This window comes from Osmerus eperlanus, chromosome 3 (assembly GCF_963692335.1).
Source record: "Osmerus eperlanus chromosome 3, fOsmEpe2.1, whole genome shotgun sequence".
NCBI classification, from domain to species: Eukaryota; Metazoa; Chordata; class Actinopteri; order Osmeriformes; family Osmeridae; genus Osmerus; species Osmerus eperlanus.
In genome coordinates, this window is record NC_085020.1 from 20,195,808 (window position 1) to 20,220,751 (window position 24,944).

The 24,944-nt window shown below is 48.9% G+C and overlaps 3 protein-coding genes across 6 annotated transcripts in view; 2 read left to right on the plus strand and 1 right to left on the minus strand.

Annotated features, from left to right (window-relative positions):
* Positions 1-550, plus strand: part of LOC134017759 (myc box-dependent-interacting protein 1) — a 12,757-nt gene extending 12,207 nt beyond the window's left edge. For all 3 annotated transcript variants that reach the window (XM_062457748.1, XM_062457749.1, XM_062457750.1), the window contains one exon: positions 1-550. This exon is cut by the window's left edge and continues 992 nt beyond it. The gene's annotated coding sequence lies outside the window, so the exon portion shown is untranslated.
* Positions 551-2,601: 2,051 nt separating this feature from the next.
* Positions 2,602-6,256, minus strand: LOC134016926 (indian hedgehog B protein-like). The gene is made up of 3 exons (XM_062456170.1): positions 5,295-6,256; positions 4,381-4,642; positions 2,602-3,430 (listed from the first exon to the last, which is right to left on the minus strand). The coding sequence occupies exons 1-3, from the start codon at positions 5,592-5,594 to the stop codon at positions 2,631-2,633; spliced, it is 1,362 nt and encodes a 453-aa protein (XP_062312154.1). The 5' UTR covers positions 5,595-6,256; the 3' UTR covers positions 2,602-2,630.
* A 15,290-nt stretch (positions 6,257-21,546) lies between these two features.
* The window catches only part of LOC134017767 (FERM, ARHGEF and pleckstrin domain-containing protein 1), a 52,345-nt gene continuing 48,947 nt past the window's right edge, over positions 21,547-24,944 (plus strand). For both annotated transcript variants that reach the window (XM_062457761.1, XM_062457760.1), the window contains exon 1: positions 21,547-21,769. The gene's annotated coding sequence lies outside the window, so the exon portion shown is untranslated. The remainder of the gene's footprint in view (positions 21,770-24,944) is intronic.

Consider the following 24,944-nt stretch of genomic DNA (forward strand, 5'->3'; position numbering starts at 1 on the left):
GAATGAGAGGATTCATCAGAGGAACTGGTTTTATTTTTGTATGCTGCTGTTGATGTGGAACACAGATGCCAGGGAGAATTGTCAACTCCTGTAGGACAGTGTGTAGTACCTGCTGCTGCCACACATAGACACGCCATTCAATCAATAGAAGTCAGGATTTGTGTGTGTGTGTGTGTGTCTCACGAGGGGAGTGGTGAGTGCTTTTCCCTCCTTTATGGAGTACTTTCATTGGATGATCTCTTCAATCCAGATTGGCCACGGTCGTTTAGCAGCAGGCTTCAGGGCAAGAGGGAGAATCTTTTCTCTCCCAAGTTAGACTCCTAAGTTTCTGTTTGCTGGTGGTATGTTTTCAGGTGATGTAGTGTATATGTCGTTGTGTATATGTGTAACTGACCAAGCTGTGAAGACCAATCTACTATATTCTATGAAAAACAGTCCTATCTGTGTACGTGAGCATGCCAAACCCAGTGTGTTGTATTTAAAATACTCTTCATCAGTTGACTTCCTGTCCCCCGATGGACCAATTGGAATAAAGATGACGTAGAAGCTAGCCTGTCGTCATGTGTGACTCTATGGCTGTCGGTTATTGTGTGAACAAATGTATGTGTGTGTGTGTGTGTGTGTAACATTTGCCCCGTAGAATCCAAATACTGCATTCCTTCAATAAAAGTTTTGAATCTTCGATCGGTCCACATGCACAGAGATAGGGACACAGAGGGACAGTCAGGTAGAATAGAGAGGGTCCTGACCTTCAAGGTGAAGCTTCTGGGAAGCTCAGAGCATTAACTGGCCTTCGGACAGCCAGTCTCTTAGCAACAGGCTTGACTAGTGAGGGACACACACACCCACCTAACAATTAACCTAGGAACTAATGTGTGAGTGCATGTGTGTGACTGTGTGTGTGTGTGTGTGGACACAGAGGCTAGAAGACAAAGAAGAACTCCTTTCCTAAGGCCAGGAAGGCTGTGTTGACCTCCTATCCCCAAACAGACCAAGATGAATAAAGGTCATGTGTGATCATGTATGAGGTACAGGCTGGCATGGGTGTTCTGCCTTGTTCTGCTGATGTTGGAGGAGCAGAGCGCTGATACCTCCCCACCAGCTGGGGGTGCCAGCTCCCAGGGCAGGACCCAGGAAGGGTGAGATGCACGACTGCAGAAACAGAAGGCTGGATGGAGCTACAGATGCTGCGTGAGTGAGTCTGCTGCAGGGAAAGACACTGCCTCTAGGTGGCGCTGTGGGCAGAGTGAGGGGAAACTCCTACCCCAGGCCAGCCAGACAGGGAGGGAGGGGTGACAGCAGAGCTGTCCGTGGTGCTGAACTCTCCCTCTGTCCTTTACATATCCAATGACTGAGACGATCAGAAATGATTTCTAAAAGACTCAATGACTATTAGGTTTTGTGATGAAAATACACATTTGTAATGCCCATATACACAGAACTAGTACAAAATACATTTTTGGTCATTTTAAAAATAGATCTTTTAAATAGTTTCTTACAATATATATTTCTGACATATTTCGACTTTGAGAGAAAAATGCATGCTTGTTTCAGAGTTGCAGAATTGTTTTCTGAATTGCCACTTAAAGTATTAAGAACTCAAGGTCTTGTGCTAAATTTAAAATGACATACATGTCAGCACGGTTGCCTTGAATATAGCCTCATCGTACAACAGTATGTGTGCAAAACCTGATTTAAAGCAATATAATTATAAATGATCTTATTGTCAGAAGATTCATTTAGCATAACTTCAAACATCTTGCCATGGACTTCTCATGGCTAGCCATGTGGCATTACGACTAACAGAACATTCATAAAAGGAGGGTCTTGGGTCACATGACATGAATTCAGCTGACATAGGTTTGATATTACACTGCACCCAATTTAAAGTTAAAATGATATGTTTTGAACCTATCCTGAACGGACAGTCATTGAGGAATTAGTAGCAGAAGTCATGTATTCCTCATGTATAGAAGATCCATGTGATTCCTTATGTAACGGGGACAGTCACTTAAGCCTCCTATGAGGGACTTAATGATGAATGAAGAATGACAGAGCTGGATAGGCCGATGGACATAGTAACTCTGGACAGACAGATGAATAACAAAATCCATGGCAGCTTTTCAGCTCATCTCTCATTTCTACCAAGAGAAAAAAAGTAGGTATGAATTTTGAATCGTTGAAAGGTTCACAAATAAACAGACACACAGACAGGCAAAGAAGAAGATAGATGATTGATTGATTGACAGACATAGACAGAAGGACAGAGAGAAATGAAAAAGCCAATACCCTTGGCAGACTGGAAAACAAATGCTTCTCTGAATGGCTGGCCGCTTGCAAGCTGGTTTAAGGACTTGATTAAGATTTCCCTAGTGTGTATGTCTGTGTATGTCTGTGTGTGTGTGTGTGTGTGTGTGTGTGTGTGTGTGTGTGTGTGTGTGTGTGTGTGTGTGTGTGTTGGAAGATACTGGCTTAATCTCGCACCACATTTTTCAAACATCCAACAACTCCATAAATAAACAACCAGTGAGTCTCTCTGCCTCCCCACATGGAAGATCTCCAACCATCCCTTCTCTCATACGGCCATCCTCCTGTTTCCCTTTGATCCTCTCTCTCTCTCCATCACTCCATCACTCTCCACACCTCCTCATCCTGTCCAGTCCCTCCATCTCCCCCCTCTGTCTCTCCTCTCCTGTGGTCCTGTGGTCTCCGTGGGTGGCGCCCCCTACCCCCCAGGGGTGGAAGTGTTCCTGCCCCAGCAGCAGAGTTCCTATCCGTAGCAGGACCTGGGGGTACCAGTGCACGCCGGCCCCGAGGGCCTCCCCAGGGCTGGTCCAGGAGTAAAGCAGACGGAGGGGCCCCAGGGCCCAGTGGGCCAGGCGGGGCTGGTCCACAGCAGCGTAGCAGGACGCCAACACCCCGTCCACCACCAGGGAGCCGTGCTGCGTCAGAGGGGCGTACGCCCCCGACTCCTCCCTCAGCTCCACCCAGGTGACGGCTGACAGACGAGCCTCCACCCCAGCCCCAGCCCCGGCCTCCACCCCAGCCCCAGCCCCGGCCTCCACCCCCCCCTGGGTGGTCAAAACACAGTGTCCGGGTCGCACGTCGCTAGCGTAGACCGTCCTCAACCCCTCCGCGGCCACGCCCGAGCAGTTCCCGGGCGCCACAAACAGCAGGTGGGCGGCGGTGAGGCGGAGTGCGGCGCCGGACGCCGTGCCGATGGCGTAGTACAGCTTCCTCGCCTCCGGCTCGCGGTCCAGGAAGGTCAGGAAGCGGCTGTAGACGAGAGGGCCGCCGCCGTCCGCCCCCGAGGACGCCAGGACGCGGTCGCCCGGATGCAGCTGCCGCACCTCCTTCCGGGCTCCGCCCTCCAGGAACACCAGCGCCGCGCCGGGGAAACATCCCCCTGTCTTAGCTGCTACTGAGTGTTCTGATGGAGAGAAGGATGGGGGAGAGAGGGCCCGCTGTTACAGTTGTATGACAGGACAGCATACAGAAGCTGTGCTATTCACTTTAAAACACAAAACCGTCGTGTTGAGTTTGAGGGAAAACAGGGGGGAGAGAGACAGAAAGAGCAGGAGAGAGAGAGAGGGAGAGCGAGAAAGGGAGTTGTTGCCAATTTGAAGAGGATTAGGTAGACTTTGAATCTTTACTTGATACAAGGTGGATTACAGTTATCTTGTGGATCAGTGAGATAGTTAATGTACATGAGAGTCAGAGTTACACACACAAACACACACACAGTGTCCCTGTCAGTATGTCAACGCTGGCAACTCATTTGCGTTCCTAATGAGTTGGGTTATTTGGTTCAGCATGTACACACAAAGCTAATGAACAACCATCTGAGTGTGGAGGCTGAACGAGAGATGGGGGGGGGAGGACAGAGAAAGGGAGAGTCAGGGAAAGAGAGAGGGAGAGTCAGGGAAAGAGAGAGTCAGTGAAAGAGAGAGTGAGTCAGGGAAAGAGAGAGTGTGAGAGAGAGAACGATAAGGATCGTAGATAAAAGTAGAAGAAACAAGACATGACAGAATGAAAACAAAGCAGGCATTTTATCATCTCAGACAGACAGACAGGCAGGCAGGCAGGCAGGCAGGGAGACAGGCAGACAGGCATTGAACACTAATGTGTATTTAACACTAACGAGCACAGAGTGATCAACCAGGTGTCCAGTGACCTCAGCACTGCTAATGACAGCTGAACCGAACACACCCAAACGTGAATACGCTACCTGTCTGCCTTAATGAGTACCTTTTTTGTTGAAAGAAAATATTTTCAGAAATCTTTTTGGTTCTATTTTTAAACCAATGTTAAATGTCAAATAATAAACATGCCAGTGTGATCTCCAAATCACCTACGGCCCGAACGGTCTGCTACACCTACCTGACTTGACGCTGCAGTGCACGTGGCCTTTGGACTCGTAGTAGACCCAGTCAAAACCGGCCTCCACGGCCAACCGGGACAGCATGGCGTACTTGTTTCGGTCGCGGTCGGAGGTGGTGATGTCCACCGCGCGCCCCTCGTAGTGCAGGGATTCCTCCGAGTGGTGACCGTCCTCGTCCCAGCCTTCTGTCACCCGCAGCTTCACACCGGGCCACATGTTCATCACCGAGATGGCCAGGGCGTTCAGCTTGTCCTTGCAGCGCTGCGGAACACAGGTACACGGTGAGACAGGCTGGCGTGCCAGAGTATCTTCATTGACCCTAAATAACTGCTGCGGAGCACAATTCATACTACACACGCAGACAAAAGCGGCTAAATAAGTCTGTCGATGTGTTCTTCAAGGCTGGATGAAAAAAAATGTAAATGCTGCTAAACTAGGCTACTTTAAACTCTTGCGATGCTGGAGACCGTTTTCTGCGTTTTTACTTTTGGTTAAGCGATAGGCCTGGATACACAACTGTGTAATTAGCTTTAAAAATAGGCTATTTGCCTCAACTGAACTATCCAATGTAACGATGCCGTTAGACGCGTGCGTAATTTGTCTCAAACGTGTCATATTAGCAAGAGCTATTATTTAATGACGCCAAACTGTCACATGTTGTAAAAGGAGTAGACTTTAGTAGTGTGTAGTTGAGGCTCTGTGTAGCCTAGCTAAGTATAGGCTGCAAAACACACATGGACGAGCGGAATCAATGAAATCAGTCAGCAATGGTTTAAACATTGAGCTGAGCGCAAACAGATGAGCTGAAGCGAAGTCTGCTCAAGTCCAGTGAAGTCAGAGTCTCCTTTTAACCGGGTTTAGATCATGTAAACCGAACGTTTTATCCGTCTTTCTTTCCGCGCGTCACGCTCACCTGGGTCATTAATCTGTCCGCAGCCGTGTTCTCTTCATCTTTGAATATAATGTCCGTGTTATAGTTCGGCGTAAGTTCTTTAAATCGATCGGAATTCCTGGTAATTTTCCCCTCGTATCTGCCACTCGCTCCCAGTGTTTTCTCCGCGACATTCGGACTAAACTGCTTGTAAGCGAGAGGTGTCAGCTTCTTTGGCGGACGTCTCTTGCCGTACCCCCTCCCCGGCCCACAGCCCTCGGTCACAGGTGCGAGAAACAGGGCGCAGCCGATGAGGAAACCAACGGTCACGGAGAGCCGCATCCCACCCCGTCAGACGGGCACTCCGGGACGGAGTGGTAAGGTGGCACAGGTCGCCTTTGCGTTCCAGGCTACCCCCTCCCCCTGGATACTTCACAGCCCCCCACGTTTTAAAGCATAGGGGGTGGGGGGAACAAATAATCTGTATTTTATCTGATTTATCTACGCCATTATCCGTGCGAGAAATTGCTGCCGGCGTGTGCCAAGAAGACATGCATTTAGCCGCGTGCGTTGTTTGGGTCCCGGGGAAAAGACCAACTTCTCTGGAGTCCGGTGGCTGGAAGCCGCGGAGCTTGTCATTCCCCGTCTACACGCGGATATGACCATGAGTTGTAAAGTCCGTTTATTTAAACAAACAGGTTCAAAGTCGAACTGTCGTGAATAGAGGAGCTGTCAAAAGAAGCGCTGACGTGAGTTCTTGCCTCGTCCTGTCCAACTGCCGCTCTGCGGCCACGCGGCTTTCCAGTTGAATTGGGAATTGAAGTGATCCAGGATCAGCTGCCACTCGACAGAGACCGCACCCTGCCAGCTCTGCCCCTCCATCCCTTTTTGCCACCCCGCCCATTGGGCCAGAGTGGGTGCATGCCTTGGTGCCTCGTCTGCCCTCGGCTCTGCCCTGCCCGTCACCTCACGGCGCCTCGCCAGTAGCTAACACCAACCTCTCTGCTGGGGAGCAATACCGGAGCCCGCTTGGTCATAGACCAACAACTCAAACTTATCATCCCTGTACTTCATCTTTCCTTTACTTAAGCAATAAAATCAACTTAGATGTTGTAAATAATGTTTGTTGTTGTCTGTACAAGCCTGCTACGACATTAGCTACGGTTATACAGCTATCCGTCCGGGTCTATCACACCTGACCGGCATAGCCTCGTCTTCCACAGGGAGTCACAATAGTTGTGACGCACCACGCAATGCGGAGCGGGTTAGGGTTTTAATAGAACCACGCAATGCGGAGCGGGTTAGGGTTGTAATAGAACCACGCAATGCGGAGCGGGTTAGGGTTGTAATAGAACCACGCAATGCGGAGCGGGTTAGGGTTGTAATGTGAAAGTTAGCAGGGCCCCTGCAAAACCAACTGCTTCTATTAGTTCAAGACGACTTCCTTAGACTGTTTCCGTGGAAGATATCTAAACCTTGTCTCCTATGTCAGAGTATAATTATGAGTAGACTCCATAAGAAGGGTTGTGTGCGTGTCTCGTGTGTGTGTGTGTGTGTGTGTGTGTGAGCTGAGACAGTGGGTTGACTGTGGAGAATATCTCAGTCAGAGAAACAGAGACAGAGTGAAGCTGATCCTGCTTGATTTAACACCACTGACCAGCTCCAGACCTCTGAATTAGCTCCACAAATATTGACCCGCTAAAGCCACAGTGGTTTCTTGTGATTTTCAAAAGGAGGCACTTGTGAATGCACTGACCTGTACCTGCTGTGGTTTTGCGTTGATGTATTTTGCATTATTTGTGTATGCAAACACCATAAAGTATTTTTGCCTCAATCTGTTTCCATGTACTGACTTGGAAAAAGAAGGAAAGAGATTCACAAATTAAACGTGTCTTTGGTTCTGTAACTTTCACTAAAGTAGAGCATAGACAAAGACACACACACGCGCCCTAGAATTCACAAGCCCCAGTCCCAGTCCCTGTGTAGGCCCAGCCCAGCCCTAGTGCCACCTAAACCCAGACTTAACCACATCCATCCCAGCCCCAGCCCAACCAGACCAGACCAGGCCAGGTCCAGCCCAACCAAGACCAGGCCAGGTCCAGTCTAGGCCAGCTCAACCTTAACCCCCCAGACCCAGCCCAGCCAGACCCAGCCTAGACCAGACCAGCCCAACTCAGTTCAGCCCAACTTCAGGCCAAATCAGGCTGGGCCAGACCAGACCAGACAAGACTAGCCCTTCAGACCAGACTAGACCAGACTAGACCAGACTAGACCAGCCCTTCAGCCCAGCCCAGTCAGGCTTAACCCAGTCCAGTCCCAGTCAGGCCAGGTGAAGCGGAGCTGCAGCAGGCTGGTGCTTGAGCAGTGGGATCCTACTGCGGAGGCCGGAGATCACAGAGAGACGATTAGAGAGTGGCTGCATCACTCCCAGTGTGTCCTCCTCTCTTTGAAGGCCCTAAATACAGCCGGGGCTCCCTGCAGGCCTGCCTATTGAACCGGGGCTGTTGACAATGCTTCAGAAGTGGTCACATCCACTCCGTCAAGCCCTCAAGAAAAGAGACCACGTCCTTCAAAGACTTGTAGCTTCCTTAGACCAGAGAGAGTCTGTCAGCTCATCCATGATGGCAGTGGTGCACGCACACACACACACACACACACACACACACTCCAGCCCTTTTACCCTAAGCCCCATTGATGTTGCATAGTTATTAATTTGCCCTGAGAAATAAGAGGCCGTGGCCCCGAGACACAGGGAGATGGGTGCCAGTCTTTCATCTGCTGTCAGTAGCCCTGCCTCTATGGAGGCTCTATCGGGCACCAGGGTTACCACGCATACCCACCACCAGACCAACAAAGGCAGAGCGGGTGAGGGAGGCAGGGAGGGAGGCAGGGAGGGAGGGAGGAGGGATGGGGCAACAGGAGAAAACATGTCGTACTGGTGTTCCTCCGCCGTCAGCGGGTAAACAAGCCTGTTTTGATGTTGTTTTCCGCTGAGCGCTGGTGTTGCTGTGGTCTGTGGCGGCGTGTCCCTGCTCAAGGTATCAAACAGCGGGTCCCCCCAGCTTCCCGTTACCCTCCGCCCTCCCCCAGCACCCCCCCCCCCTCACACTCCTCTACCCCACTCCTCAATTACACGTGCAGGCACATTTTGGGAACGTAACACAACTTGACATGCTTTCGTGATGCGGAAATGAAAGGACAGGAAGTATCCTTCATCTGTTATATGATTGAAAATCTCATATTTCTCATATTCACACACATACATATTGAGCAATTAAGGGGATCATTACACACACACACACACACACACACACACACACACACACACACACACACACACACACAGTCTAAACCATGAATTAAGTCCTGTATCAGTCTAGTTCAGGCCAGCCCAGGCGGTGTAGCTGCTGTAGAGACAGCTTGCTGTCGAGTCTAAAAGCGGAGGCTGAAGACTCCCTTGTGCTAGCCACCAGCCGCTAGCCGCCTGCTAAGAAAACACAGCAGAGCCCAGGGGAGCAGCCAGGCCTCACAGCTGACCAGAGGGGCCGGCCGGCCGGCCTCACAGACGCCCTCGTCACGCACTCCCAACCCTCCCTCCCCACTCCCCCACCCCCTCCCTTCCTGCTGGTGAACGGGACAGAGCCCTGCGGTTCAGAATGTCTGGACGAGCACCCCCGCGTCACCAGCTACCTGCCAGGAGTTTTCGAGACACTCTCGAGGTAATGACTTTAAGTATCCCTTCAATACGCTAACCAATATAGTCCCTCCACATGAATGACAGTCACCCCGATGTCAACAGGTCTCTGGAGGTAACAGAGACCCCGGTTGTCGTCCACAGTGCTCTCCGGTCTGTTTATGAGTCCTGCTGAGTTCGTCGAGCCCAGAGAAGCTTGCTGTACGCGTGCCATCTGCGGGGACTGTGGTGATGTTTCACTGCTCAGAATGGATTCGCCAGCTCAAAAACGTTCTTATTATATTTATATTTTACTACACCACGAGCGGCCTTGCCAGCTGTGCCTGGGCAGCAGCCGGCCAGCCGAAAATAGGCTGTGACAATATGATTACCCCGCTCGACACAAAGGTAAACATCAACACTGCGGAGCCGGGTTGATGAACAACACTGAGATGGGACAGGGTGACGGGGTGACGGGGTGACAGGGAGACTGGTAAAGGACAGGAGAAGGGGATGGTGAGAGAGGCTGGCAGTGGGAAGGGGAGGGATGGTGAAGAGAGAGAGAGAGGAGAAAGAGAAACACGTGTCTGGGGATGCGAAACATTTGTGCGAGAGAGAGAGAGAGAGAGAGAGAGAGAGAGAGAATTTGGGGAAAAGAAGAGAGAGGGAGATGAGAGGAGAGAGACAGTGGCAAGAGAGAGAGAGAGGGTAGGAGAGAAGAGGATGGAGAGGGAGGAGAGATGGGGGGAGAGAGGGAGGACAGAGAAGGAGAAGAGAGAGTGGTGAAGGAGAGTGGGGGGAGAAAGAAAGGAGAGAAGAGAGGTGGAGGGGAGGAGAGGAAGGGAGGAGAGAGGGAGGGAGCTAAGCTCTGCGAGGCCCTGTTCCTCTGGTTGTGTCCTGATCCCCTGTGGGACGCCGCACTAACCCCAGCTGTGGCTGCAGCTCCACACTGCTCCAGAGCTGATGCTGCTACGGGCTTCAAAGGCCTCAGCTCCTGCTGCTGACGAAGCCGCCATACAGCCTCATGTTAGCAGCCTTAGAGGCTGTGCTGCCCTATAGGCAGGTGGTAGCAGTCTTAGAGGCTGTGCTGCCCTATAGGCAGGTGGTAGCAGCCTTAGAGGCTGTGCTGCCCTATAGGCAGGTGGTAGCAGCCTTAGAGGCTGTGCTGCCCTATAGGCAGGTGGTAGCAGTCTTAGAGGCTGTGCTGGCCTATAGGCAGGTGGTAGCAGCCTTAGAGGCTGTGCTGCCCTATAGGCAGGTAATAGCAGCCTTAGAGGCTGTGCTGGCCTATAGGCAGGTGGTAGCAGCCTTAGAGGCTGTGCTGGCCTATAGGCAGGTGGTAGCAGTCTTAGAGGCTGTGCTGCCCTATAGGCAGGTGGTAGCAGCCTTAGAGGCTGTGCTGCCCTATAGGCAGGTGGTAGCAGCCTTAGAGGCTGTGCTGGCCTATAGGCAGGTGGTAGCAGCCTTAGAGGCTGTGATGCCCTATAGGCAGGTGGTAGCAGTCTTAGAGGCTGTGCTGGCCTATAGGCAGGTGGTAGCAGTCTTAGAGGCTGTGCTGCCCTATAGGCAGGTGGTAGCAGCCTTAGAGGCTGTGCTGCCCTATAGGCAGGTGGTAGCAGCCTTAGAGGCTGTGCTGCCCTATAGGCAGGTGGTAGCAGTTTTAGAGGCTGTGCTTCCCTATAGGCAGGTGGTAGCAGCCTTAAAAGGCTGTGCTGCCCTATAGGGAGGCGGTAGCAGCCTTAGAGGCTGTGCTGCCCTATAGGCAGGTGGTAGCAGCCTTAGAGGCTGTGCTGCCCTATAGGCAGGTGGTAGCAGTTTTAGAGGCTGTGCTTCCCTATAGGCAGGTGGTAGCAGCCTTAAAAGGCTGTGCTGCCCTATAGGGAGGCGGTAGCAGCCTTAGAGGCTGTGCTGCCCTATAGGCAGGTGGTAGCAGCCTTAGAGGCTGTGCTGCCCTATAGGCAGGTGGTAGCAGCCTTAGAGGCTGTGCTGCCCAGCTCAGATCAAAGAGGCTCTGTGAAGTAGCTTCAGACTCTTCTCTCATTGGTCAGCAGACTAACTCACAACACACGTTCCCACAATGCCGCAGGGCCACTTCAATGCAGCCACGCTGGTTCACCACTCCGTGCTGAGCCTCTGGCGCTGCAGAGGCAAATATCAATACGTTCATTACACATTTATATTTAAATATTTATATTGAAGTGTGTTTATAAAAAAATGCTTGTATTCCGCTCCTCGTGGTATTTTTGGTGCTGTGTCACGTCGTAGCTCTCTGGGCTGTGGCTACACAGCTGTGGACTCCAGGCCCGGCAGGGTCCATCACAAACAGCCGGGGGGGAGGGGGGTGGGCTGGATCGTACCATGTCAGAGGTAGGGTTAAAAACCACAGGCATGGCCAGGATGCAACACTGTTCCCATACACAAGACAGAAAGGTCATATATGACAACAAAAAAAAGACTAAATGTAAATATATTGACTTCATCCAGAATTGTAAGAGAAGTTCTACTTTTTTATTTGAGGTGGGCTAGTTTAGCGGGTCGACTCTCTGGGGTGAGTTCCCAGGGATGTGAGGCCTTGACAGCCAGAGTCCCATTCTCAAGACCTCGCCATCAAAATACTAAGAATAGTCGTAGAAATGGAACAACTGATGTCTGATTAAATGCAGGAACACACTGGTTGGCTCCAACCACCGAGGGGAATATAAACAGGCTAATCTATTGTTCACATGTTTACTTAACAATGAACACAGTTCCATTCAACGCCTTTTACTAAGACTTTCACTATTGTTCAGATGACAACAATAGTTCTCATGTATTTTATTCAACTCATGATCCAGAGTGACTCGGAGAGAGGCTGTGGAGGGGAGGAGTTGGACAGTGAGGCATGGGAAGGTCAAAAGGACAATCGGGACTTCTAAACACTTAAAGAAAGCATTCCCTTCTAATAAACATGATTCATGGTGCCATGTTGGGGCAGGCAGGTGGTTGGTGTACAGCAAGGCAGGCCTTCTGAGAGAACTTGCAACTCTTTAACTTCTCTGTGCTTGTTCAGCTGGTCAGGGGCAGTGTGCAAATATCACATGCACGCACGCACATACACACACACACCCACACACACTGTACACTCATATGCAGGAGGACTGAAAAATGTCTCAGCGACCTGTCTGCTCCACGGATGCTGACAGTCAAGGGCAACGGAAGCCATGTGTGTGCGTTGGGTGTTGCAGTGTGTCTGTGTGCGCGTGTGGTGTTTTCGGTGAGCCTGTTTGTGTGTGAGGGTGCGTGTGTGCGTGTGGTGTTGCTGTGCGTATGTCTGTGTGCGTGGGCGTGTGTGTGTGCGTGTTTGTGAGAGCCAGGGTGAAGGTGCTGAAAACATCAGATTGATCGCTCTCCCATGCCTGTCCCCTCAGGACCCCATCACCTCCCGGTCAAACACAGCCCGGTGCGACATGGGGGAAGATGGAGGTGGAATGTTATGGTTTGGTTCCAGAGGGACCACGTCCATTAGCTGAATCCGTTGATCCAGCCTCCTGCTCTGAGTCCACTCGGGGGAAGGAGGTATGTACACCTCCACCAGAAACGGTTAAAACACAGACCAAGCGGAGCCTCGCTCTCCTTATAGTAACACTTACTGTTCACATCAATGTTCACCCCTGACACGATCGACGTCTTTATTTCCAACATTCCCCCTGACACGTACAACATCTTCATAACAACATTCACAGCCATTCCTTCCCCGAAACCACCCTTTAATCACTGTAACCCAGGTCTCCATGCTCATTCTGCCTGCCTGTAAACAGGACACATCCTGTAGGTCCAGACCAAGCTGCCGTCCTGCTCACCACATCCACATCATCACAGGGACGACACAGGCCCGACACCCAGACAGAGAGGGGGAGAAAGAGAGAGAGAGACAGAGAGAGAGAGAGAGAGAGAGAGAGAGAGAGAGAGAGAGAGAGAGAGAGAGAGAGAGAGAGAGAGTGAGAGAGAGAGACAGAGAGTGAGAAAAAGATAGCGAGATAGAGAGAGTGAGAGAGAGAGAGAGAGAGAGAGAGAGAGAGAGAGAGAGAGAGAGAGAGAGAGAGAGAGAGAGAGAGAGAGAGAGAGAGAGAGAGAGAGAGAGAGAGAGAGAGAGAGAGAGAGAGAAAGAAAGAAAGAAAGAGAAATAAAGAGAATAGAAAAATAAATGTTCACATGTTTTACTTATATATTCACATTTGCTTTTATCCAAAGCGACATAAACTGTAAATAGTAGGTTGCGATAACTGGCCAGGTCTGGATGTTCTGCAGACCCAGAGGTGGTGACTCATAAAGGGAAAAGAGGTGGGATGGATGAATGGATAGATAGAAAGAAAGATGGATGGAGCATACTGTGGATAGTACCCGATTAAAGTCATAGTGAGCCACTGTAGCTGGGAAAGGAGGGAATTGCGAGTAGGTGGAGGGGGGGCGAGGAGGAGAGGGTGAGGAGGAGAGGGTGAGGAGGAGAGGGTGAGGAGGAGGAAAGTGAGTAGTATGAGAGGGGTAGAGTGAATATGAGAAGGGGGTGTAATGTGGTCACAGGGGGTGTTGGGGTTTGAGTGTGCCAGCCTCTAATCCTGACACACTGACTCCACCAATTAGAACTCCTTCAAAAGGAGAAAAGGGAGGAAAAAACTAAACCAGAGAGGCAGCAAAGGGCATATTTAGTAACGTTCCGGCAAGCTGTAATTACATGTATGGCTAACAGAGAGATTTAACTGCTTTTTCCACCACTGATTGACAAGGCAGAGAGACAGGCTATGCAATGCTCAATACTACTGCATACAATGTGCTGCTACTTCACAACTACTTTACCACTTCATGGAACCATATTGCAGCTCTACAACTTTATAAAACTTTATTTCACTCTGCACCTAATCTGCACGACTCCTTAGCAGAGACGAATAGGACAGGGAGGAAACCAAGTTAAGGATCAACATTGGAGGAGAGCAGAGATACCAAAGGGAGACAGCAAGGGAGAGACCAGGAGAGTGAGGACCGCAGAAAGACAAGGGCATGATAGAGTACCAGCCGGCCTCTCGCCCTCCTTTCTCTAATAGTCTTTTTCTCTTTCATCTCACTCACTCTTCTCTCTCTCCGACCCCGTGTCTCTGCCTGTCTGTCTTCCTGTCTCTCTCTGCCAAACCCTGTCTATCTGTCTCTGATTAACCCTGTCTGTCTGTCTGTCTCTCTCTCTCTCTCTCTCTCTCTCTCTCTCTGTCTGTCCCGTCAGTACTCCCAGCAGATGTCAGTTCCACCACCGGTTTCCCAGAATGCCACAAGTGAGCGTATTTTCCTGCCGCAGGGTCGAGCAGAAAACCACCGAACAGGCTGACATAAAACAAAACGCCAGAGAAAGAAAAAAAAAATCTTTGAAAAAAGGGGTAAAAGCGAAGGGTTTTCTAATCCAGCCTTTATTGAGGTCGCTGGTTTGGGCAGTGAGACCTTTTTATGTGTGAGAAGCGCTCCTTGTAATTTGTCCACCACCACCACCAGACCGACATGTCATAAAAGAGATCTATTCTGGGATTCTCTGTAATAATGGCCGACCTCTCTTCCTCCTCCTGTTAACTTCATACATGTCCCTCTGGCTCGCTGTCTGCACAAGGAACAGGTGGGGGATGCAAGGATGGAGGGATAGAAGGAGAGATAGATAGATGTGGATGTAAGTATGTGTCGGACTGGGGGATTGAGGTAGGATGAACAGGGAGAGGGACAGGGAGAAGGACTAGATGGACAGGGAGAGTGACAAGGAGGGGAACAGAAGGGACAGTGAGGGAAAGAGAGGGACTTGGATAGACAGAGAGGGGACAAGGATGGACAGAGGGACAGGGAGGGAGAGGGACAAGGACATTGATGTCAAGAGAGAGGGACAGGGAGATAGAGTTATATAATCAGGCTTTCATGAGTCATAACACTTCCCCATAATTGGCTACTCATGTTCTGAAACCATTATGTTTTCTTCATTTAGCAGATGCTTTTTCTTCAAAGCGATAGACAAATAGTGCATGCAGAAAGTACAACTACAAAAATCATAGATCAGAAGTGCATGTAGTTTGACAGTATTTTGGTGGTCCGATTCAAGAAACGGTCTGTCTTTAACAGGCACAGTGCAAAGTAACCACATCTCAGCTACCTACCAGGCACGTGAACAATATAAATATCTCACCAACACTGCAACAATAACGTCTCAACAATATTAAAATACATCAAAAACAATGTAATATCAAGCGCAACATCAAGCAATGTCATGGGTACCGTGTCTTGCCAAACGGCAGCACAACCGGATCTCAAACACACTCAAACTCAAGGACACGTTCGCAGGTACCCTGAGAAGTAATGTACTGCTAAGTCCTGCCATCTTTAGATGTGCCTTTCTGCTCCCTCCTGATTGGTTGCCAGCCCCTTCAGCATTCCTGTGGTTGGCCCAGCCAGGCCGGAGCAGTGCGGTCAAACTGTCTAATACGTAGGAGGCTCACGCTCTACCAGTGGGAGAGAGAAACACACTCTTGTTGCATGACAGAATCCCTCCCGACCATACTTGTCCTCTAATACCCAGATCTTCTCATGTGGCTTGTGCACCATGGTTCTCTACCACAGACTCCTAACACTGCTCATTATGCACCCGGGGAGAGCGAGGGGGAGAGAGGGGGAGCTATGTCCATGGAATGCTGTAGCTGCTAGGCAGCAAACTTTAAATTGAAATGACACATCTTAATTTGTCAACAACCTCCGCTTGGAAGCCCATGCAGAGGGAGATGGAAGGAAAATGAGACGCTGTTCCTGCTCCACCAATCATGTCTGACTAAGAGATTCGATTAACCGTAGTAATTGTTCTATAGTCTTCCATACGTCACAGTGTAATGCACATGGTTATTTTCTCTCTGTATATTATCACAACGAAACGGAGTGAAGGTGTGATAATGAGTGTTTTTGAAGAGATTAATTTTGACGTGATATTGCAACGTTGTGAGGATATTACAAAAACAAGAGATTTACATTTAGTCATTTAGCAGACGCTCTTATCCAGAGCGACTTACAGTAAGTAGACAGATTTGTCAGATTTGTCATATGGATCTATAAGCGTCAGAGTACAGAATCCTGGGGTTCTTGTGATCGGATGATCGAAGAGAAGGACGAACGGAAGGAGGAAGAGAAGGAGGAGGAGGAAGAGAAGAAGAAGGAGCAGGAAGAGGAAGAGATAAAGGAGGAAGAGGAGGAGATGGAGCTAAAAGAGGAAGAGGACGAGAAGGAGATGAAGGAGGAAGAGAAGGAGGAAGAGAAGGAGGAGGAGGAGGAAGAGAAGGAGGAAGAGGAGGAGAAGGAGATGAAGGAGGAAGAGAAGGAGGAGGAGGAGGAAGAGAAGGAGGAAGAGAAGGAGGAGGAGATGAAAGAGGAAGAGAAGGAGGAGGAGAAGATGAAGGAGGAAGAGAATGAGGAAAAGAAGGAGGAAGAGAAGGAGGAAGATGAAATGTCAGGTAACCACTTGGCGTCTGTAATCGTCACGTTTACCCCCCTTGCCTCAATGTCGTTCTCCATGTTGTATATTTCAATTTGAATCGATGTTCCTCTCATGGCAGAGGACTGCCAGTCCTACGCCTCCTCCGTGCCCTCCAGCGCCATGTGGCGCCGGGAGGCCCCCCCGACCCTGGAGGCCCCCCCGACCCTGGAGGAATGGTTGATGAGGATGGAGTCCCAGTTAACCTCAGTCCTCTACGATGTCCAAGCCACGCTCCGTGAAATCCAAGCACAAAGGACACCAGTCCCACTTCCCACTCCCTCCAACACCTCTCCCCCCCCTCCCTGTTCCCCATCTCCTCCACCTCCCCTCCCTGTTCCCCACCTCTCCCCCCCCCTCCCTGTTCCCCATCTCCTCCACCTCCCCTCCCTGTTCCCCACCTCTCCCCCCCCCTCCCTGTTCCCCACCTCTCCCCCCCTCCCTGTTCTCCACCTCTCCTCTCCCCTCCCCCCCTCCCTGTTCCCCACCTCCTCCACCTCTCCCCCCCCCTCCCTGTTCCCCACCTCTCCCCCCCCTCCCTGTTCCCCATCTCCTCCACCTCCCCCCCTCCCTGTTCCCCATCTCCTCCACCTCCGCCCCTCCCTGTTCCCCATATCCTCCACCTCTCCCCCCCCTCCCTGTTCCCCATATCCTCCACCTCCCCCCCTCCCTGTTCCCCATCTCCTCCACCTCCCCCCCTCCCTGTTCCCCATCTCCTCCACCTCCCCCCCTCCCTGTTCCCCATCTCCTCCACCTCCCCCCCTCCCTGTTCCCCACCTCCCCCCCCTCCCTGTGAGACAGACATTGGTACGCTTTCAATACTACTTACTACAATAAAATGACCATAAAATCGTACCAAATGCCTTCTAGATCTTTAATACCAATACATGCTCTCCCTCACAGAAAGTCCTTTCCAAGTTACAAGTGTTTTTTTTTCTGCCACACCTCGCTCCCTCTTTTCTATACACGAACACGCAAATTCCGACATGAAGGGGTGAACGAACTTTCTCACTTTATGAACCCCTAGATTAGATATGAATCCTGATCACAGCTCCCTAGCCGCATACGCGCGGGAACCGGTGATCCATCATCTGAAGATGACTGAACACATTATTATTTTGGTGTCTTGTCCTATGATGTCAAACCACTCTCCATTCTCTCCACCCCTCTCCTGACAAGATAAACCCAGAGCAGGAAGCTGGACAGGGGATAGTGATGGATAGAGAGTTGGGGGCAGGGGAGAGGCAGGGGGCAGGGTATAGTTAGGTCTTGGTTCTCTTGGTCTCCACACCATCAGACTGCCCTCATCCAGCCAGCGAACAGAAGGCAACCGGGCAGCGGGCTAAATCTGTCCCTCTCAATCTCATTCCAGCACTTCCTGGTTCGGTTAAAAACAAAGTGCCAGATGCTTCACATTTTATAAGCCTCCCCTGTGGTTGGCTGGTGCTGTGTCACCCTGCCACTATGACCACGCCCTCTCCCTCACACCTCTTCTCCCACCTCCCCTTCCTCTTCCCCTGTCTCCTCCGTCCTCCCTTCTCACCTCCTCTCCTCTCTGCTCTCACACCTCCAATGCTGTTCATCCTCCCTCTTTCCTTCCCCACTCTGACAAAAAGAGAGTGCGGTAGAGAGAGAAAGAGACCGAACAGAGAGAGAGGGAGAGAGAAAATAAGACAGACAGGAATAGAAAGACAGGAGGGAATAACAGGGATAACAAGCTCTGACAGCTAGTTCTGCTGACCGCTGTCCTTTATAATTTCCTCATTGTGGACTTCCAAGCTGGACAGAGTCCCAGCAGTGGCCGTCACTGTCTAACCATAGGCTTGTACTCTACCGCCCTCTGCAGGTCAGGCATGGAAATGCGCTGATCATGCATTGTATACCTATCTGTCTCTTAACACTCACAGACCAGAGGCAGGGAATAAGCACTATAATGTGTTTGCAGAGACAGACAGATACATAGACAGGCTTGTAAAACAGAGACCAACGGAAAGGTTTATTATCTGAGATTAAACCTTAAAAAACGGATTGAGGACAGACAGAACCATCCTTCTGGCCTTTAAACTGACCAGAAATGTTTTGCTCTGTGCCCCATCTTGACCTCGTCGCCTCTGCAGGATACATCTGGCAGGTTAGGGACCAACGTCTGGGACCAGCGTCTGGAGCAGGAAGTGTTGTGGACACTCTGAGGTCTGCAGTAGGAATGGGAGCTATGCTGTTGCCCTGGTGCTGTTGCCATGGCGCTGGTCAGGCCACAGGGTTTTGGTTTCCCAGCAAACTGCGGTCCTTGCCGCATCCCTCCATCTCTCTCACTCAATCTACCCCCAAACCAGTCTCAGCTATAAAACGCTTCCTTACTAAATGCTGCTCCACCCTTCTCTTAAAAAGCCTCAACATTAAAAGTTCCTGCAACACCCACACCGCAGGATATAAAACGCGCTGTTCTCCTGCTCAAATGGCCAAGGAGAGCCTATGGCCCTTTCATTCTCATGTTCAGAATGCTGCTTGTGGTTGGCGCAAACTTCAGGTTTTTGGCATCTGTAGAATTCCACACACGAGTGGCGTATGTGGGCGTGCGAAACAAGTCCTTGCCCCATGCACAATGTTCCATGTTTAATAAGTTGCTCTAATTAATAAGCCAATGAAATGTAGCACAAGGTTAAAATACTATAAAATACCACTGACAGCTCTGAGTCGTCGCGCTTTCTGTTTTTGTCACAATGCATAGTGTCACCTGACCTAACATGTAGCCTGCTACAGAACTTCACTTAGCTGATGCCTAATTGTAGACAATAACACGGTTTGTTTTGGTTCTAGACAGATGTGTACTTGCACCAAAGTGAAAACCACAACATAATTTAAATGCCAAATGAAATCATTGGAATATAAATTAGATCGCGTGCATTAAACAACAATCGTGTTCTTCGCCTTAAATGTTATGTGGTATGTTTGGGTTGAGTGCACATCTGTATACAATGATAATAAACCTTGATATTGTAGCACGCTATGTGTGGTGGTAACTGGATTTTTGAAATAAGTGCAGGCATATTTGAAAACAAAAACACAAGTTGGTAGACGGGGCATGTAAACAAAAAGGTCCTTAAAAACACATTTGATAGATCAAGAGAAATCTAACTTTTCTGCACCATGCGCATGTAGCTATAGTCTAAGCTTACATAGCGTTTAACCATTAACCACTTTATTAAACATTATTCACCAAGGTATAATGTAGCTGTTCCACATAATAAATACAGAGGCAAATTGTTTAAAGTGCAGTTTTATGAAGACAACACGTTTTTTTTTGGCTAGATCACATTAACCTGTTGAAGCGCTATTAGACTAATTGGTCTAAAGCAGGGGTGTCAAATCCTGGTCCTCAGGGGCCGCTGTCCTGTACGTTTTAGACGTTTCCCTGATCCAGCACAACTGATTCAAATGAATGATCGTTATCAGGCTTTTGCTGAGCTTGATCATGATCCATTCAGGTATCTGTTGGAGCAGGGAAACATAGGAGCGGCCCCTGATGACCAGGATTTGACACCCCTGGTCTAAAGGTCCAATTATAGTTTGAGTTTGCTACTAATGCATAGGCCGATGACATGTAGATTAGTCTAAATGGTTACTGTCAAAATAAGAAAGACTACAGACTGCACTGAAAACTATTTTGTACTGCCCATGTTAATGCAGATTAATTTCAGCCTGTGGGAGTGGAGACGCTTTTTAAATTAGGCTGTAAATTAAGTTCTCAAATGTTCATGGTCATTTCTATTTATCGTTTTAATTTTGTTAGGAAAAACTTCCATACAACAGCGCCAACCCGAGATAAAAAAAAAGTGACCGAAGTGCAGAGCTACCCTTTCATCCGTGGGGGCGTCATTGCATCTTTCAACTACCTTGAAAAGACTGTCTGTCTCAGCAAGCGGTGCATCGGGTGTGAAACAGTATTCCGACCTGTTGTAGGCTACTGAGAAATAAACGAAATCGCCCTACCCTTCTCCCACCAACTGTAATGTCAGATACATCGCTCTAGCGCTTCAGTTGTGAAATAACTGATCTGTGCTGTGATGTCCCCCATAATTAAATCGATCAGAATGCGCACTATGAGCAAAAAATGAGCAAGAGACTAGTTTAACAACTAAATGAATCTGTGAAGTATGCTACTTTCATGTCCTCGATAGGGCAGAATAAAACAGCGAAATAGACGTGTGTTAGGTCTCCTTAACCGATGTGCATTTTACAGCTTGTCAGTTAAACTCAGTGACAAATGTTACTTGTATCATCATTGTGCACAATAGTTTATGCGTTGTATTTCGTTTTCATATTGATTTATTTAAAATATCCAAGAAATCTTCACCACAGTGTAACGTTAGCAACATTTAATAATCAACAGAAACTTTACTTCCGGTTTTCTGATGTTGCTTTCAAAACAAAAGCAGGCCGTAAATAACTCCAAAACGAATTAAGTTTAGTTAGTACTGCACTTTAAATCATGTTACAAGGTTATCACAAAATCATAAACATAGACAATACAAACTACTTACAAAATAGAAATGCATAGAAACTAAAATACTGAAACAAAGAATAATGTAAAGGTGAACATGAAAATGAACATGTTTTCACCAATCATTGTTGAATGTATCACAATTGTCATTGTATGTTTGGTCAGGGTTTGTTTGACATAATTGTACTGGTGGGGTAACTTGTCAGCTGAAAAGGCAGAAAACCTTAGTTCAACTTTAGTCCTAACCTCTTCTGCATTCATGTTGGCAGAAGAGAGAAAGAGAGAGAGACAGCGAAATAGAGAAAGAGAGAGAGAGAAACAGCGAGACAGAGAGAGAGACAGAACACTTTATAATAAAGGATCTCTATTCAAATAAAATTTATCATATAAACAGACCCTACTGATTGACCATATCAATGTCAATGTTAAGATAGTACTCATCATTCCCCAGTGTTTAGATAATTATCATTTTCAAACATGAGAATGTTTGAGTACAAATTATTGACGACCTTGAAACGTTTTGGGGGGCTTTATTTTGAAAAACCGCTGCAAATTCTGACACGGAAGTACTCAATCAGTGTTGCTGATTGAACACACGTTGTAACAAACCAGGAGTGGATCTGCCGCTGCTTTCAATGTAATCCTGTCTCTCCCGGCACACAGTCGTCCGACATGGCGACTATGAAGAAGGCTTTCTACGGAGCGGGCAGAATCTAAGCTCAAACTGGCTCCAGAGAGCAGTACAAACTACGCCTTGAAGTGGATGTAAAGCCCTCCGTTCATTCGGATATATACACCGGAGAACTGCCCACATTATTTACGAAAGGGTAAGATTTTCTACCATTCATTCCCTGTGCGTAAATGGGTAGAGCAACTTGTTTGAAGAGCAGATTAGGGATAAGTCTTATAAGTGTAGCACTTGCCTGGGATTTTCTGACCTTGTGGGATAAGAATAACTACAGACGCTTATTTTGAATGTCACTCTTAATGCCATCACCATAGTACTTCTTAGTATACATTTTTTTAATCAAGCTGCGGTTTAGTACTGTTGCATGAAGAGGCAACATTCACGACTATTGAAATGGCTTTACCTATTAGTAAACTAACGAGCCTGTACATAAACCTCTGTTTGTGAGTGAGGAGAAGGCATTCTAATTGAATATGGGCTGTTGAGTTAGTGTCAGTGTACACCAGTCAGTAAAAAGCGTTAAATGTAAGCATTGAGATGGATTCTCCATTTGTCAGGATTGGCATTGCAGCAGTATCTGATCAGGTAAGGTCAGACGGTGTATTTATGTCACATCTAGCGTGGTAGCCTACTGACATAATGTGTTTAGGATTACAGTAGTCTACTCCAATAATATATTAAGGACGTGTAGCCTTCAGTGTCTAGTGTAAAATGTTGCCAAATATGATAACGATTCCGTGTCTATCGGCAGGAGTAGACGTGACCATTGTTCTGATTATCTATGAACAGTTATGACAGTAGAATGTGTTCTCATGTCACCAATTAACCAATTAAGCCAACACTTGTTTCCAAAGTGTATATCATGCAAAAAAGGTCATATTATGTGTGAGTGCTTCGAATATGATATATATGAAGTGGCTTTTACTGTTCAGCCACAGTTTTAGAGTAGTTTATTTTGTATGAGTGCTAAAGTGTTTAAATAGGTTCTGGTTTTAATGATTGAATGAACCAAACACAAATTAGAAAGAGTTGTGAAATCCATGGGTGAATTCTGAAGTAATCCAGTGAATGAGGCAGTCCATCACTAATCAGCAAAATAGATTCAACACAAACCTTTCTGCATAGAAAGGATTATTACAGCAGAATGCTGTCTAGGAGCCACACCCAGGTATCCATATCTGTGAGGAATCGTATTTCTGATCAAAGTGGAACCAGGGGCTGGATTTGAATATGCTTCAGGTAGACAGCTGGCACAACTTCCCTGCCCTCAGCCATTCAGCTGGCTGTAATGAAATCCAGCTGTGCAGTTGTTGAAATGGTGCCTGCATGTGTTGGACTGTGCTTAAGAGACTCACTGTGTCTCTGCACACAGAGGGACCTCTGTTCTGGAAGTCCTGCATGTCCAACCCAGGAACAGGCCCAGGCCCCCCAGCCCAGGCCCAGGCCCCCCAGCCCAGGAACAGGCCTCCCAGCCCAGCCCCCGGCCCTGGCTAACACACTTGTGGGGAATTTCCCACAAATAAGTTCAAAGGCCGACTAGATCAATCTGCGAAACCATGAAATGCCCTCTGTGCTTTATACAACCGGTACCAAGATCTGGCATAACTGCTCCCTCTCCCACCCTGATGCCCCCAAACAGGGCAGGCTTCGAGAGGGGCTGGGGGTGACCTAGCTGGGGGAGCTGAAGGTCCATTTACTCATGTCTAGGATCTCCTACTGGAGACGAAGGTTGTGGCAGCTTGATTCATCAGCTTGGAGGGGGGGGGGGGGGTTAGGTTAAGCGTCAGTTGAGCTAATCACTGTCTGCTCTTTCATTGCCTTCAGAGACACTCCTTTGGTTTGGAGTGTTTAGTTACAGCATTGAGATTCCAAAGCCTTTGGGGTTTCCAAACATCATGAAGATGCCTGCGTGCTTCACTAGTATAGTAACATGTAAGCTGATATCAAAGCCACAAAGAAGTTGCTGGTCTTTTTTTTCTTCAAGCATTCACTTGAGGTAGTAGATTGCCCTGGTGAAAACAGGAGGTCTGGCTCTTATCGTCATCCCGGGTTAGGAATGTCTTCCCCCTCGCCCCCCCCCTCCAGTCCTGGGATGATGACAGCAGAAGGGACAGGTGTGGACGACAAAAAGCTCGGGTCTAAACACGGACAGTGGTGTGCTGTGTTGGTTCGTCCACAGCTGTCCCGATGTGTTTAATATTCCACGTGCGTCATGGCGGACTGCCTCCGCCCTGTAAACAAGCCGTTTGTTTGATCTGCTCTGGGGACGGAGGGGAGGCGGATTCGGCCTGTCCAACACGTCTACAGTTTCAGGCCCGACCCTCCCACCTCAAGCTGTGGATACAGTTGGCCGTCCTCCCCGCTCTAATCTCGGCTTCAAATATATTGTGACTTCCCAGTCAGTGCTTCAACCGGCAGCGCGTGAATGAGAGCTGCCCCCCACACTACGATGCCCCAGTTACCGAGGTCTTGAGATGACATCAGCCGGCTGGAATGTGTGATAAACAGAATTAAGCAAGGCCTCCCTACGGTTTGGCCTGAGAGTCGGGGCTGGATTGTCCTGTTCCAACCCAGAATGAATGATTGTCCAACCAGCTCAAAACCCCTCTACCATTAACCTGATCTCTGTTTTGTCTGTGAGTGATACAGTTGGTGACACAGTCAGGCCTCTCTGAGCTTGTCCCCAGTAACTGCAGTGGCAGGGTATTACTATTCTATCCACACTATGTTTGATGCCATTCATGAATTTAGTATTTCGGCAGTGGGATCTCCATGGTAACAGGGCTGTCACGGCGATGCGAAGATCCCCGCCTCCAGATGGTATCATTATTAGCAGCTGATCTGGGGAGTCAGGTGCCTGAGTGGTTAGGGAGTCGGGCTAGTAATCTGAAGGTTGCCAGTTCGATTCCCGGCCGTGTCAATTGACGTTGTGTCCTTGGGCAAGGCACTTCACCCTACTTGCCTCGGGGGGGAATGTCCCTGTACTTACTGTAAGTCGCTCTGGATAAGAGCGTCTGCTAAATGACTAAATGTAAATGTAAATCTAGTACATCCCTCCATCACCTGCTACTACATCCCTCCTTCACCTGCTAGTACATCCCTCCATCACCCGCTAGTACATCCCTCCTTCACCCGCTAGTACATCCCTCCATCACCCGCTAGTACATCCCTCCATCACCCGCTAGTACATCCCTCCATCACCCGCTAGTACATCCCTCCATCACCCGCTAGTACATCCCTCCATCACCCGCTAGTACATCCCTCCATCACCTGCTAGTACATCCCTCCATCACCTGCTTTCCCCTCTATTTCCT

Excerpts from the sequence above, each read along its gene's own strand:
- LOC134016926 (XM_062456170.1), bottom strand. The coding sequence starts at position 5,594 with ATGCGGCTCTCCGTGACCGTTGGTTTCCTCATCGGCTGCGCCCTGTTT. Across the intron at positions 4,643-5,294 it reads CGGACAGATTAATGACCCAG|CGCTGCAAGGACAAGCTGAA; the intron begins GTGAGCGTGACG and ends TGTGTTCCGCAG. Across the intron at positions 3,431-4,380 it reads GCACTGCAGCGTCAAGTCAG|AACACTCAGTAGCAGCTAAG; the intron begins GTAGGTGTAGCA and ends TCTCTCCATCAG.